Source organism: Sander vitreus, chromosome 6 (genome assembly GCF_031162955.1).
Source record: "Sander vitreus isolate 19-12246 chromosome 6, sanVit1, whole genome shotgun sequence".
In the NCBI taxonomy this organism is placed as follows: Eukaryota; Metazoa; Chordata; class Actinopteri; order Perciformes; family Percidae; genus Sander; species Sander vitreus.
Window position 1 is genome coordinate 19,331,395 of NC_135860.1, and position 16,714 is coordinate 19,348,108.

General features: G+C 40.6%; 1 protein-coding gene across 1 annotated transcript in view; it reads right to left on the bottom strand.

The window, feature by feature from the left end:
- LOC144519885 (F-actin-uncapping protein LRRC16A-like) overlaps nucleotides 1-16,714 on the bottom strand; it is a 74,492-nt gene that overhangs the window by 17,615 nt on the left and 40,163 nt on the right. Inside the window, exons 10-20 of the mRNA XM_078253390.1 lie at nucleotides 12,667-12,755; nucleotides 12,206-12,300; nucleotides 11,568-11,654; nucleotides 9,949-10,052; nucleotides 9,036-9,113; nucleotides 8,383-8,459; nucleotides 7,036-7,140; nucleotides 5,436-5,505; nucleotides 3,618-3,699; nucleotides 3,419-3,518; nucleotides 2,586-2,640 (exon numbers count right to left, since the gene is read on the bottom strand). Coding sequence (XP_078109516.1) covers nucleotides 2,586-2,640; nucleotides 3,419-3,518; nucleotides 3,618-3,699; nucleotides 5,436-5,505; nucleotides 7,036-7,140; nucleotides 8,383-8,459; nucleotides 9,036-9,113; nucleotides 9,949-10,052; nucleotides 11,568-11,654; nucleotides 12,206-12,300; nucleotides 12,667-12,755 — 942 coding nt within the window. The remainder of the gene's footprint in view (nucleotides 1-2,585; nucleotides 2,641-3,418; nucleotides 3,519-3,617; nucleotides 3,700-5,435; nucleotides 5,506-7,035; nucleotides 7,141-8,382; nucleotides 8,460-9,035; nucleotides 9,114-9,948; nucleotides 10,053-11,567; nucleotides 11,655-12,205; nucleotides 12,301-12,666; nucleotides 12,756-16,714) is intronic.

Consider the following 16,714-nt stretch of genomic DNA (forward strand, 5'->3'; position numbering starts at 1 on the left):
TACTTTTTTATGTCTTGTCTGAGGATGCAGAAAGAATTATTTACTGCCTGCATGTGCTCCTTTGTGGCACCGAGCAGACATTAAACATGCAAATTTAATTAGGTACAAGTTTATGGATGAGTAGCCACGGTAGCTTATTCTTACTCTAGTGATGTGAAGTAGAAAACAAGATTCTATCACTGGGTTTCCATAAGCTAAACAATAATAAAAATAAAAACCTGGAGTAAAAATGTCCTACTGTAGCAGAAATCCAGTGCACCAATACCATCGGAAGAAATGTAGAAGAAAAGAAGTATACAGTGGTAACATTTGTATGTTGTGCTGACAAAAGTAATTATAAGTCCTGTCCCTTCCAATGGCTAAGGCAAATGACTTTCAGGGGCTCGGATTCTCAGCCTTTATTAATACTGAAATTGTGAAATCATTACCCTGTGTACGCATACACGTCTTGTTTAATAAAACCAAGACAATGAGAAATTGTAACCCAAGATGTGCAAATAAAAGTGACTTTATACCAGAGACAAATTAATCTATTTAATGAATGTCCGAAAAATGATGTCTTCTGCATCTTCTCTTATCTTACTGCCATAACAATTATCAGCATGTTATGATAATTACTATGAAGAAGCTTTGGTCTGTGGTTTTGCATGTGCTGTAGTTTGTATAGGGAATTAATATACAAGGAATACATTTGCTGTCAATTGTGGCAGATTTGCTGATAAAAAAAGTCTAATCTGATGTTTTATTTTGATTAATAAATAATTTGTTTTTAATTGTGAGGTTTTTCCTTTCTGTGGATTAAGGGAATAGTTCAGCATTTTGGGGAAAGATACTTATTCAGCTCTTGCCGAGTATTAGATGAGAAAATACTGCTCTCATGTCTGTGCAGTAAATATAACAGCAGCCACCTATCTTAGCTTAGCATAAAAAAAACAAAACAAGGAAACCGCTAACCTGGCTATGTCCAATTGTAATTAAGCGGCCTCGCAGTACCTCTAATGCTCACTAATTAACTTCCTTATATCTTTTAAGTGTGAAACTAGTGTGAAACTAATTGTTCCCAGTCTCATCCTCACCATGCGGTTTACAGGTAACCAGCTGAGCAGAAAGATATTATAGTTCAAGACATAGGTCAGGTGTTGGAAGGCAGATTTGGTTCCCTTTGGTCAGAGCCAGGCTAGCTGTTTACACTGGTGTCCAGTCATCACTAAGCTCTTTCTGCACAAATAGAGTGATATCAATATTCTCTGAAACACTGTGTATCTGTTTATATTCAGGCAGCCGTGCGGTATCTGAGATCTATCTGTCCGGACTCAGGCCAGGTCACAGAAACACAACAGGGTAAATGTGCTGCCTGGAGTTGTGTGTTTGTGTGTTATAATTATTCTGTGTTCCTGGCTATACACAGGCAAAAAAGGAAAAATGTGCTGCTGAACAAAATTTTAAATTTATTATCACTACAGGCCTTCACTTATCTGTGTTTGCACATCAGCTCTGGTTGAAAGATACCCAAGAGAGTGGTTACACACTTGTCTCTCTCCAACACACACATAGCAAGACAGGATAACATGCACATACTCTAAACACACGTGTGGCGCACACAACATGCAAGTGCACACATTACATCCTTGATCCATAGAAATCCATGCACCACAGCTACTTTCATCAACAAACCCTTCTATGAGATCATCTCTTATATAAGCTACAAAATAACTATATTATCTGCTACTTTTACTTCCTACCTTTTTTATTCCGTATTATCCACCCCTAATGAACATCCTCTGAACCTACAACCTTTAACCTCTGCATATCACTTTTTCAATACCCATCCATTAAGTTTCTCCCTCCTTTCCTTCTCTTTCTGATCCCACCTGCACATCCAGATAACCAGCTCATTCACTTACTATTCACTATCTTCCCAACAACACACACACACACACACACACACACACACACACACACACACACACAAAGTATCGAGAGACCGAAAGGACTATCAATCTAGCACATTCGCCTCTGTGGTAGACAAAAAAGGGCAGGCACCGGGGCGAAATCTGTTACAGCTCCCATGATGGAGAGAGAGATAATAAGAGTGTGATGGATTGAGAGACAGAAAGTCTCTCATGCAGGTTTTCTGAGCAAAGAAAGACAACTAGAGAGAAACTAGCAGACAGTAATACGTAAAATAAAAAAAGTATTTGTCAGTTAGAAATGCTTGGATCATAATCCTGTGAGACATTTCCATGATGTACTGTACTTGTACTACTGTAGTAATTTATGCACCAGACCCTTTATATGAGTGAAACAGCATGCATATTTCAGTACAGCTCTCACAAACCACATGGTTTCAGTTTAATGTGACACTTTATTGATCACTGTAGGGTAATTATATTCACACCACAATGCGCAGGAGAGGTCAGAGGTCAGCTGTAGAGCAGCTGGTGGAGATTCAGTGATTTGCTTTAGCTGGATGCTGGCTGATAACAGGATTTGTAACTGAAGCATCTGTTTGGAGGACTGTCCCCGTCACCATTTATCTCTTGTCCCACACAAAAGCCAGACAGAGAAGGAAATTAAAAACTCACCGACTCCTCTTCCTGAATCATGTGGACCAGGCTATCCAACACTGGAGCAAGGTTTCTAAGTCAGACAGAAGAAAGACAGGAAGGACAATCTTTTAAAAACTGCATTGTACAGATTTTTCTATATACTCAAGTATAGAAAAATCTACAGAATATACTCTTTCTAGATTATTCTGTGCAATTCCATCTTGAATACAACATTTTGTAGATCTCTGGTCATCTTGATCCCCTCACTATGTACTTTGACTAAGTATGTAGTGGACAACAACAGTTCTCAGGGAGGAAGACCGAGATCAGTGCCATGTGGCATTTGTAAAATAAAACCCTGCCATCTATTTGACTCTATTGATTTCACGTTGGTTTGTAAATGGCATCTGACGGAGCAGTCTGTGGTCATCCACAACAGACACACTAAGGCACAACCAAACCAAACCCAACCTGGGCCTAACCCCTAAGATTTATGTTAGCCCTGTACTGTACATGTCAGTTGTGCACAGTACAGGAGGAGCCCTGTACTGTATTTTTTTACAATGCCTTTATTGAGTTTTCATTGCACTCATAAGTAGAACATTACAACTTTTGTTTAACAAGTCCCCCCCCCCCCGTCCCATCTGTTGTACTATAAGAACTATACAAAAACTGCAAATTATATGACAGTATCGTACAGAATGTACAGAACAATGGCATCTCTAGCAAAGTTATGATATGCATAAATACAAAAAATAAATACAGGTTGCACCTTTGCTATCACCCTCCAAGACATGCCTCAGTTCTTTCCCCTTCTGGGGTACACACTTGTTTAAATTTTAGGTATCCTGTCTGTGCTGTATTCTTACTTGGACTTGATGTTGTTGAAGTTCTTGCCCAGAGACAGGTGTCTGATGGATCGGTTCTTGGCCAACCACACCAGCAGGGTGGACAGGTCTGAGTCCAGGCCTGGAGGTAGAGAAAATGGTTAAAAAAAATAAGGTTAACTGGTAACATTATTTATTTATTTCACATGAGGTTAGGATTGAAAAGTTCAAGTTATCTCACCGTTATCAGAGATGTCTAGGCTGGAGATGTTTGGGATCTCTGCAATGCAACCTTCAAGGATCTGAGAACCTCCTGATCGCAACTGGGAAGACAGGGGGGCACATTTTAAACACAAAGGCACACATCCACACACACAAGCACACACTCAAACATACACACACTCCAGACACACACACACACACACACACACACACACACACACACACACACAAAGTATGTGTGACTTGTAACACTTTGAATACATGACTCCTTAATTGCCAGCTGCACTACTACTGGAATAAGACAGCTTTGGAGAACACTCCACCATGACTGCAAAATGTCACAGTGCTTTCACAAAGGCTTGCACTGTGGAAATGTTTGAACAAATACTGTGAAAACAACAAAGCATGTGGTTTGATACAAAAACATCTGCATATGTGAAACAAGCATTCGGTTTCAAAGGACAGACAACTAATAATCGATGACTAACTTAAAATGACTAACATGGTGATGGAAAATGACCACACAGTCAATGGAAATGACACATAACTTCCAACAACACATATCATCCAGAATAGAAATATGGACCCCGGGAAGAATAAGATCAGCAGAAAATAAAGCATCTGCCAAAACAGACGTGCAAATAAAAAATGAGATGGAGGAATGACATGTTAATTATTAAGAATGAGCACATTGGTACTTACACAATGGCCAAGCTTACAGAAGCATTAGGGGGAGAGAACAGCAACTCAGAGCCAAGCAAACAATTACCAGCAACAAAACACACAGATGCTTAATGAGCATACTTCTGTTTTCACGAATGACACACACACATAGTTGCACAAACACACTCAACAAGAGTCATATACATAGTCCTTATTTTGCATGTTGTCAGCCCACTCAAAGCGCAGTTTTGGGCTGCCGCCACCAAACGGTTCATTAAGACCTCGAAAAAGGATGGAACACATCATTTCCCCCGCAGCTTCAGTTGGGAAAGACTTGTATGGGAATCTACAATTAGATTTCCTGTGTAATTTTCATTCATGTGTTATCTTTAGCAATCCCATTGAATCTTCAGCAAGCTGTCTTTTTCTATTCGAGCAGGGGAGGAGATGAAGGCGAGGAGCCGGTGTGTGTGTGGGTGGGTGAGAGTTGTGATGAAACAATTAGGGACGAAAACTAAGCCCCCTTCCTCCCCCTCTGTTCATCTCTTCCCCTCCACCCCTGCCTGCTTTCTGCCAAGTATTCCATTATACAGCCTCTTAACAGTTTCACTGGCCTGTCAAATGGTTTTGGAGTGGATCCTATAAAGCTGATTGCATTGGATGAGTGTTAACTCCAAACTATTAAAAACCTTACTCTCCAAACTTGAGCTGACAACGGCACTTACACAAATGCTGCTGCTAATGTGAGTCACGGAAAGAATAAAGGAATACAATTAAGAAAACAAAACCAATGCCCCCCAAAAATCCACCGGTTGCAGTCTTTTGCTAAATCAGGCTTTTACTGTATTTTGCAGCATTGTTTGCTTTAACTGTGTTCCCTACTTACTTAGCATATTTACCAGCATTATCATCAGCATCCCTGTGCCTATGCATTTAATGCAACTACAGCTGTGGGATCTAGTTCTACTCTCCTCTGCAAAAACACTGTTGTCAGTGCATTTGGTTATACATTTAAAACTCTTTATTCATCTGTAATGAATGTAAGGTGCTTCAGCTCTATGCTACATTAAGATTTGATTTCAGTGCAGCCACAAGCAAATGATCCCTAACGAGCCATGCACAAATGCACACATTGTAGAAGACTTTAAATAAAATGATTTATGAGGGGTCTTACCTCACAGCAGCTGAGGTCGAGAGACACCTCCTTCAGATTGAGATTACTGGCTAGGCCAAGCAGGAGAGCTCTAAAATAATGTGCACAAAAAAACAAAAATGTAGTTAAAAAATAAAAAGAATTAAAAAAGAATTAAATAATAAAATAATTAAATCATTTAAAAAGATATTAGGAGATAGATTTTGATTTGTGAAAGTGTTTCATTGTGTAACTAAATGTTAGTAGACTGTGCATTCATCCAGGCTTCCCTACATGGGTTATACATTTAGTTCAATTTGTCTCCATTTGTTACATATGTTTTTTCCACTGTCAACATCCAAACTTTAAAGAGGTGATAGAATGATTATATAGGGTATTTCACACTGTTCCTTAAGGTTTCCAAACAGGGTATGTAACATTGGTTGGGCTGAAAATGGCCCGGGTGCTGTTCAATGCACCCTAATGCAACCTTGTGAAATAGCCCTAGAATGAAACAAGAGGTTTTCTCCCTTTTATGGTATGCTCATGAATATTTAGATGAGCTGCGCGCTGATTGGTTGGTTTACAACAAGCAAAGCTGGAGACATTAGGTGTTGAACCGTATATGTTTGAGCCTGAATCAGAGGAAGAATCTAATGTAGAGGAGTTGACTGTAGATTGGAAATGAGAGTCAGAGTGGTAAGTTTTGTCATTTAGCATTTACTTGCACCACGACCACGACTGGCAGCTCGTGGTGCTCTGTACCCAGCGCACAGTCACCTTTTCTGGGGTAACTAGACCACCAACTACCGCTGACCTGACGGAGCTCCACGACTGGCAGCTCGTGGTGGTCTGTAACCAGCGCAGAGTCACCTATGCTGGGGTAACTGAACCACCTGCTGCCAACTGCCGCTTACCTGGAGCACCTCGACCGGCATTTTGCAATGAAACGTGAAAAGTGTCAGCATTCCCTGTACAGCCTGGAACACTGCATTTACGACCGTGGTTAATTTTCAATATCCTTGAAAAACTTCCAAACTTTCTTCTTTGTAATTCCCGTGGAAGTACACAGAGCAGCGCACAGCTAAACTAGTGTCTGAGATCTACGCTGGTCTATATGTAAATTTTGGGGTGTGACAAAGGTACAGACTAGAGCCAAATAAGGTATAGCCACCGAGTTGACGTCAACTATGAGCTTCGTTGGGATTCGCCCGTTTTCAGCGGCAGTTTCAAATTGTGAGATTTGCAGAGGAAAGAAGTGTCAATGGGACTTTGAGGTTCTCTGTATGCCCATTTTACCCACCGAACTGTTGTTATTCAACTATGACAAGGTAAACTCTGTTTTGCATTCTATCACCCCTTTAAATATAAATAATACAACTTTTAGTAAAAAAAAACATTAAAGTGCAGTGCCCCAGTTAGTGCAGATAGAGCTGCAGCAGCTGTCCTCTAATGCAGCTCCTCACTGTGATATAGGCTGACAAGACAAGTTTGTTCTGACTGTACCTGAAAGTCTAAAAATGTACAGCTTTAAATGGTGATACAGGTAATAAAGGAAGATGAGAAACAAAATGTACAGTCACAGAGAATGTGGGGCAGAAGCTCCTCAGACACATTAAATGTGAATGAATCGTTCTCTCACTTGAGGGCCTCTGGCGGCAGCTTGGTCCCTGACACGTTGATGGAGCTCAGAGACATGGCGCTGCTAAAGAAGTGCTTAAACGACGGAGGCACCTCTTTGCCTTTCCTACAGAAACAAAAAGACAGCAGGACATAAAATAATGCCGGATAGATACACCAATGACTTTAAATACAACATGTCACCAAACTTTCAGACACTTTTCAGCTCTTTTGATCCAACACCATATACGGCTCAATGATGACCTGAGATCAGGCCAGCATTAAGCTTTTAGTACTCTTGCCATATCCTAAAAGCCTGTGACCCAGTTTAGTTGTTATGTCCTCTTTAAGAAACTGTTTCAGATCCACAAAACAAAGTCTTCAGAGAGGACTGCTCACCTCCTCCATTCCCTTTCTTTCCTTCCACTTCAACTGCAAAACAAAAGGTGATAGTGCATTTGCTGTTTTATCGCCAACCCTCTGAAATCATCTTCCCCAGATTTGGTGAAACTTCGGACTCTTTTAAAAACCCATTCTCTCGTTGTGCTGTGTTTTTATTTTAATATATTTGTGTGTAATTGTGACACACTTAGTAACTGTGTTTTAAAAAGTGCTATATAAATGATGCTTTACTTACTACACTTATGTTCTCCCCTCCTCTCCCCATGCCTCCTCCTCTCTCTCACCTTTCCTCTGCTCATCTTCCCTCTCACCCCCCCCCCCCCCCACCACCACCATCATATGCTGCCCTCTCCCCTTGATGAGGTCCTCAACTCCCCTAGAGGCACACTGCAACGAGATAATAAAGAGAACAAAAACTCCACCCACCGCCCATCTGTTACATGCTCACACCCATACGCAGGCACTCAAATTTGAACACATTTGAATCATGCACATTTACAAACCCGATCGAATCATGTTACAACCAAATGTAATCATGTCTGTAATGGCACTTTGTAACCAGCAGGTGTCGCACATCAACATACAGATAGTTTTTGGCTAAAAGCAGCTACTGTTAACAAGTCATTTCAGGTCAAATCTGCCTCTTAGGGCAAAACGACACTTTGATGTAGACAGTAGTACATTAAGATGGGAAGGAGACCCACAAAAAAGCCTCAGTGGGGTTATGGGGCCATTTTCCAGTGTGCACATGATGGATGACAATGTACAGGAGATCCCAGACCTGTTTCACATAAAAACAGGTTTGCGATGCAACGCAATATCGACATTGCATTTAGGCCCTGATTTTGCAAAAAAGATGCAGGTGACAGTTGGGGAGGCCTTTGGATGTCATCTCAACCTTCAAGCTACAGCATCAAATTCATTTATTTTCCTCTTTCACTGTTAGCACCACCCAAATGGCTCTTACCTGTGAGGGAAGATGCTCTTCGACACGTTAAGAACAGAAAGGTATTCGACCGAGCCTCGCAGCAGAGCTGAGCAAACCTGGAAGGCACAGAATATATCACCATAACATCTGAGCTTAAGTATTGCTTCATTTGGTAACCATTTTGTGTATGACTCTTATAAAGAGAGGATAAGAAAGCATTGCATCTATGTTGTGTGTTTAGAAGTGTGTACATGTATTTATATGTGGCTGTACGTGTGAGAGACAGAATATGATTTAGGAGTTAATCAATGTGTTCAGTGACAGGCTGACAGCTGGCTACATCTCAGACTAATCAATAAGCTGTATTTGGCTCTCAGACCCACATCAATACATCACATACGGTATTCAGATCGCTTCACAAGCAGCGGACCGCAACACAGATTGAGTGGTTGTGTACAATTAGATTGGCCATTCCCTGCAACACCGTTATCAATGGCTGGCACTTCATCTTACAATACAGCATAATGAGGGACCATTCTAAATGCATGTTTGTTTACAGAAAGTAAATATCTTATTCTGTAGGGCCTGTTTTGTTAAAAATGTGTTATCATTATTATATTTTTCTTTACTCGATTATCTTTTATTAGGAGTATTATTAGGAGAGTATCATATCCATGTGCGTCCTGACTCACCTGGTCCAATGAGCAGTCGGTGTTGGAGAGGTCAAGGTTTGCCAGGCTGTTGCGTTGACCCAGGAAGTGGTAGAAATGCTTAATGTAAAGTAAAACACGACATTGTTACAAAAGAGAAGATGAGGCCTTATCTTCTGGAGAATATGTTAGCAGATTGATGTCTTGTTGACCATTGGCGAGAAATGCTTTCTCCTGCCAACTGCATGCAGCTTTTGTGAACTTCAATGAGGGTCTTTTATTTTATATTTTCTCTTTTATTATCCCACTATCACTTTCCTGCTCCAATTCATAGTTTTCCATCATTTCTGATTTCATACCTCATTTTGGTTCTTGACAAGGTGCAGGTCCTGGGGTCTCGCCGTCCCCATGAGGCTGCCAAGCAACCGGCGGGGACTCGAGTGAATAAGTTAACTTTAGAGGCTACTGCAGCTGTTTCAAGTCCTAGTGCTAAGCTAAGCTAACCAGCTGCTAGCACTAGCTTCATATTTACTGTACAGACATGAGAGTGGTATTGGTTGTCTCATGTAACTCTTGGCAAAAAAAAAAAAGGGTAAAGCGTGTTTTTGTCTGACTATTCCTTTAAAACAATCTTACGTCTAAATCTTCAGTCACTGCAGCATTTTGGGGCAACAGATGATACTAACATCTGTGTCTGTATGTATCATGATTTTGTCCAGCTATAAATACAGTATATCACTGAAATGTGTGTGATTGTAACCCCGCAGGAGAGTTTCTCTCAAATCCCTGTGTCTGTGCTCTGAACAGATGTTGAATTTCCTGAGTCAATGCTCTCGTGAGAGTGACATGCTAACTGATTTATAATGGTCTGAAAATGCCTCCACACAACTGCAGCACTGCCCTGTTTCAATCAAGTGTTATTGCTACTAGCTCTTAAATGGATTAGTGTTTGTACCTGCATGTCGTCTCCTCGGAAGACATTCCCTGAGAGGTCCAGATGGACCAGGCTGCTGAAGATGGACGGGTTGGCACTCAGTGACTGACAAAGGCTGTTCACCCCTACACACACACACACACACACACACACACACACACACACACACACACACACACACACACACACTCAGCATTATCACAACCCTCAAATCTCCACTTGATGTTTTGACAGCATAGTGGGTGAAGACAGGAAAGAAAGGGATCAGAATGTAAAGTGAATGCATAGAAAGTCACGGTTGTGTAAATGTAATGCTACGTCTGTGACACACTATGTTATGGACAAGGCATTCTTATTTTTATTATGCCACAAGAAAATATCTAAAAATGAACTGATTAAAATAATTATCGAAAGATAAAGCTCATGAAGTACTGCTCTAGTTCATATGATTCGAGAGACGGAAAATGTGTGTGTGTGTGTGTTTGGACGCATGGATTTCTACTGCAGTGTGTGCATGATAGACATTTTCTGCGTACAACCAGCGACTTGTGTCATGTCTATCACATGGCTGATTATGCTGGCAGTAAATCAAGGTGCGACTGTCAAGTACATGACTTGACAGAGCTAGACAGCTGAGAGGAGATGAAAAAGGAGGAGTGATAAGGAAAAATGAGAGAAATACACAGAAATAATACAGAAGATTTACAGTGACAACATTTATATTCAAGATGTTTGCAATGGATGCAAATGTTTCAACATATTTAAGTTACATTCAACTGGAATTAAAATTCAAAAGATCAAATGATCTCCTTTAGCTTCATCAAACAAGATCAGTGATAAAAAAAGATAAAAATGCCCTCAATCCTCTACATTTGCTCTGAGCATTGGGGGCTTGTGGGGTTCGGATTATGGATTGGGCCTTAGGCTAGACGAGCAGGGCTCAGTTTAAGTACTGCAGCCCTCTCACTAACCCTACACTGTGAAATATGATAGCTCTTTATTGATTGCCTGAGAGCAGAGCATGTTTACCAAGAGTCCCTAAAGACAGAGCCTGGTGCGTTTACTTTGGGTGAGAACATAGTAGACATTTCACCTCCAAGTGATTGTTGACAGCGGCTACATTTAATCTAGAAATTATGACAAGAACGGCTACAAATCCCCAGCAGTTTTTTTGCAAAAAAGCTATCAGCCCCTTCATAGCATTTCATTAAAGGCCATTACCGCGGAAGGATTTTTCCATTACGCCAAGACGTTACAGCTCTACTGACTAAAGGAAAGTGATCCAGTAAGCAGGATGTATGCAAATAAAAACATGCATACACTTTATAGATGTAAAGAGCATACTCACACATTACAAATACATATTTTTCTTCCTCTTCCTCACAGTGTAAATAGTGCAATAATAAGTGTCATTTGCAACACAGCGGTAGGTGTGATCAGATTAGTGGAAGATGTGGATTTCACCTGATGGGGAGCCCATAAATTGAAACTTAAACTGTAAATCCATCTGATCACAACACAATATGTGTATTATTATTTTTTGTATTTTAATCATTCCAACCAACTCCATTTCAAAATTACACATTTTTTCATTTATCATCCACCTGTTTTAGGAACTGTATACAAAGCCAGCCACATACCTTTGGGTGATAGTGAGGTTTTGGAGAAGTTTAAATGCTTGAGCCCCATATGAAGTTTGGCAAACTGAGCACCCAGGGAGGAGATACCTGCAGCCACGGAGAGGAAACAGAAGAGCAAAGCAAGACATAGAGCCAAAATGTCAATAACAAATATGGTATCATTTTTTAGATAAAACACATTCAACATATCCTTGTGGTGAATTTTGTATAAGAACAAATAAGCCAGAGATCAGTAAACCCCAGAAATCTGTTGTATGTTTACATGCAACTGGCTGCATATTTGGTGGAAGGTATGTTTAATTAATGTGTCCTGGATAGACAGACTGATCGGCCTAAGGATAGAGGTGATGAAATATTAAACCTGTTGCACTCACTGCACTGTAACAATGGAACCTTAACTGTCAATAGTATCATACTCTATATAACTTTATGTACTATGTGGTATAGTATACAATGCATGAATGTCGCACATTTAAGATTTGGCAAGTGCAATCTGAATGTTTTCAATATTTCACTTTGGTGGGAGAGTTAACTTCCATACCTGATATAGAAGAGCTGTTTAGAAAGAACAAAGTACAGCAGAGAGTATAACAGACCAGAGATGACTACATTAGACTACATTAGAGCAGATATCCTACCTCTGTCCTCCAGTGGGTTGTTGGCAAGATTAATGGTGGTGAGTCCTGAGCTGGGGTTGTGGGCCAGGGCAGCAGCTAGCTTCTGGGCAAAATCACTGTAGAGTGTGAAAGGGCGCTCCGTTATGTGTGTGTGACCAATGTACGTGTGCAACCTATCAAAAACCTTTGGTAAAAAATATATCCTTTTTTTGCCATGGCAGAACAGCAGAGCAGAATAAAAGTGCAGTATTGCATTTTAATAAAGTTATGGGACTTGGGGTCAAAGCTCTAAAAAACTTTTTCCACACACAGAGTTTGTAACACAGGATTTCTGCAAAAAAGTGTAGTCTCCTTTGATTACACGTGAGTAATTTTCACACACTTGACAAAGCTCTGTCAGTAGTACTCTTTATTAATTAACTCATAATGAAGTAACATGTAAAATTGGTGGGGTGCCCCTTTAATAGATTGCATAATCTCACGTTTTGAGTCCTGCGTTGTCCAGAACCAACTCTTCCAGTCGACTTGAGCGAGACACTACCCGAAGGATCTGCTCACACACATCTGCAGACTGAAGACACACACACGTACACAACACATCGCAGTGAGTATAATTTAAACAAGACCGAAAAAAACATCTGTAAATGTACATGTGTTATTGCTCGATAAAACAGTAATAGTAAGTGATATGAAAAGTGAGAAATATTATGAGTCTCATGCTCACAGCAGTACAGTAGATCTTAGCTCACTGAACCGATAATCAAAAACATAAAAAATATACTAATTAACTGATCCAGCTTCGAAGCTTAAAATGCACTTTTATCTAGAACAGCAAAGCTTGGATTGAAACATTACAAACATTATAAGAATAACACAAAAATCTTTGGGGCACATGATTCCAGCAAGTGTTCTTGTGCAAAATGCTGCGGAGCTACCCTGGAAAGTTGTTCATTTATGCTGTTTAAAGCTGCACTGCAGAACGTCAAAAAAACAAAACTAAAAACTAAACAAAACCAGCATACCAGTAAATTCTGTCTCTTCTGCTTCAAAACCATTAATGCGTAACAAGTAGAGACTGGGGACAGCCGACTTTAGACACTTTAGAGGAGGAAACGTTTTCTCGCTTCTGTGGTCTTCCATTGCAGGATAGAGAGTCGGGGGAGCAAAGGCACTCATATATAAACGTCATTTAAAAATTCAATAGACGTCCGTGTCCTACCTAGATGTTCACTGAACCAGTTCACTGTGTGCTGCGTCATACTCAAACATGTAGACAAACACAAATCCTGTTTGTTTTACTGCAGTAATTCAAAATTATTATCTGCATTGATTCATAACACAAACATTTTCCATCATAAAAACACAGCTTTACTGGGCCATTGTTTGGTTGTTATTCATGGTAATTGACATTAATGCTATAAGGCCTGCTTTTCTCAGCCAGCAGCCAGTGTGGCCAAACACTGGTGACTTTGTCCCACACTGTTATCTACAGTGAGGGGGAGAGAACAAGGGGAGGGAAGGAGAGAGGGGTAATGGAGAGACAACGAGACTGTTGTTGACATGTTTACTCTGTGAAACTGTGAGTATTACAGAAGAGGAATAAGAATGATAGAGGGCAGCGAAGGGATGACACAATACAGAAAAAGGAGATATGAGGGTAGTGAGGGATGAAACGGAGAAAAGGAGGGGGAGAGAGGAGACGGTCATAGCATACTGTAGCAGAGAGAGAGGGCGCATACAAAGGAGCCTGTATTTTCACAATAAAACTGTTGGGGACAGCACAGTGACACTGTCAGCATGTACACTGCACCATTTACCATCTATTAAATAAGAGCCTTGTCATGCTGTGCTGCTCTGACCCTACGTTCTGCTCAAATACATCACACACAGTCACACGTGCACGCAAACACACACTGTGTGATCATGAAGTAATCAGGAGGGCAAGTCATCTTATCACTGCTGTCCTCTCCTCTTCTCCTCCTTTCTCATTTTTGGCTCAGCATCTTGATTAGACAACAAGACAAACAGTCTGATTGAAGTAAGGATGAGCAGCATAATCCCTCGCTGTGATAGCCGGCTGTGTGTGTGTGTGTGTGTGTGTGTGTGTGTGTGTGTGTGTGTGTGTGTGTGTTGTATTATCCAGCCCACTGCACTGAGAAATTCCTTATCTGTTTGATTGAGAGGCATGTGTGTTTAATGTATCTGCCTCCCTCTCACTTTTTTCTTTTTCTTCCTGTTTTATGATCCACAGACATTTCTTTCAGATACTCCTAATGCAACTGTACACAGTCGCACAGATACAATTGTTCAGGCTCAGTGTTGCCCTTGAGTTGAACTTTCACATGCCAATAGATTTGGCAGTAACATCAACTGACCTTCTGGTAGAAAGTAAAGGCTTCATTCTTTAAATCTGATCTCTCTTTCCTGATACCTTCTGACTCATTTCCTTATTTATCTGGCATCTCACCCATTCACTCTGTCCACTGACCTCTCCACTGGCTTTTATGTTTCTGCCCTGTTTGCGGTCATCACTCTCTCTTCCCTTCTTACATATTGTTCTACTCTAAGTTGTTAGTTTCCATTGGCTCAGGCTCAAAAATAACTCAAAATCGCAATCCAACGCACATCCTTTCACCCCTTGATTCTCCATTATCACTGTATAAACATTCACACAGATAAAACAATGGGAGAATAAGACTGAAGTTTCCTTAAAAAAAACACCCAAAGGAGTTTCTGCTGCATTAAACAGTGACCAAATACACACACAAAATCTGCATCACAGTCCAAAACACAAGAAGTGGTATCTATTGCAAACATCACCAAAAGAACATTGGAATAAACATGCACTGAAACCTTCCCAACACAGAAGCATTAGGGTCCATTATAATACACACTAATCTGGGATAGAAAGGACACACGTTGGTGCACATGTGCCTGTGTGAGTATTTGAGCCTAAATACGCACATGGCAAAGTGAGGCGCAGGATTTAAAAATTCAATACAAAAGGAATTGTCTGTGACGGAGGCGTGAGATAATTGTTTGGACTGAGGAAGCTGCGTGTGGTAATTGGTGAGACTGAGCGAAGCCTTGAGACGGAGAGTTTGTAATGGAGTGCTGCAGGGGGGCAACAGCCTGAGACATTGAGCCCCTTTGTCTAGTTAGGATTATGAGTCTTATCACACAAGAACATTGGACTGATCCTCAGTCAACAGACAGGAGGGGAAGATGGAGGAAACAAAGGGGGAAAATTTCTGTACAGGCAGATACAGATAAATAGTTAGGCAAAGGTAGAGTGAGAGACATGTAGTGTAGTAATTGCAGACATAGTGGATATATATATTTTTCTTTATATAGGAAGAGACAGACATAACAGGGATATGAGGATGATAAGCATTAATAATAGGCACATTTTCAACCAACTTGTAACAGGTTCCATCAGCCAACCAACTTTCACTAAAACTAGATTTAGAAATGTTGACCTTTAATTACATGCCACTTTTAAATGGCCATAACGCAGTAATTAAATTCAAACTTCTGCTTTTCATTGGAGTTGGGAGTACAGTATGCCAATTATCCTGTTATGCAGTAACCCTCTCATTCAACTATCAAAACTATCTTTAGACATGCTAGCAGTGTGGCTCTATGGATGGCAATGTCAGCCTGTTGGTTGGTCAAATTGTAAGTCTATCCCAATCCGCTTTGGTCCAGGCTCAAAACTTTTATTTGTCTAGTACTTTGGTTCAATAAATACCAGCAAAACTAATTACATTCCTATTATCCTCGGCTGTACTTTCTGTTTAGTGATAATTACAAAATGTTAGCATGCAAACATGCTGAACTAAGACGATGAACATGGTTGGCACTGGGCAATATACTTTACAGTACCTGCTAAACATGAGCATTTTAGCATTATCATTGTGAGCTTGTTAGCATGACGATGTTAGCATTTAGCTCAAAGCACTGCTGTGTCTAAGTACAGCCTCACAGAGCTGCTAGCATGTCTGTAGCCTCTTTGTCTTGTTTACACAGTGATTAACTACATTTTGGACAAATCAGCTAGTGTCTGTGATAGCCTATCAATTGAGATATGTATTTGACAGATGGACGGACAGAGACCCACAGGCCTCATCCTCATAGGCAGGTGTTCTCCAGGTGGTCAGGTGATCTGACCACGGCTGAGATTGCTGCTGAGGATGCTTAACGTCACCCTGCTGTACATGACATTAGACCAGGGGATCGCACAGCCAGGCCACAGTGGGTGAGTCAGCTGATAGGGATCCATGCAAGAACTTTACTCTTATCTCTGTCTCGTAGAAGAGCATTACAGTGAACATGTGTTTTACAGAAATGTGAATAAATGGATCACCGAATCTAAAGTTATGCAGCGCACTGGACATTGGTTTATTTTTAGCCCAGAAAACATGTTCGCCATCAGTGGCTTATTTAGATATATTTAGTCACTACAGATACGACTACATTATTTTGACCATACGTGCAAGGATGAAAACTGTGTGAGGATACATGCGTGTG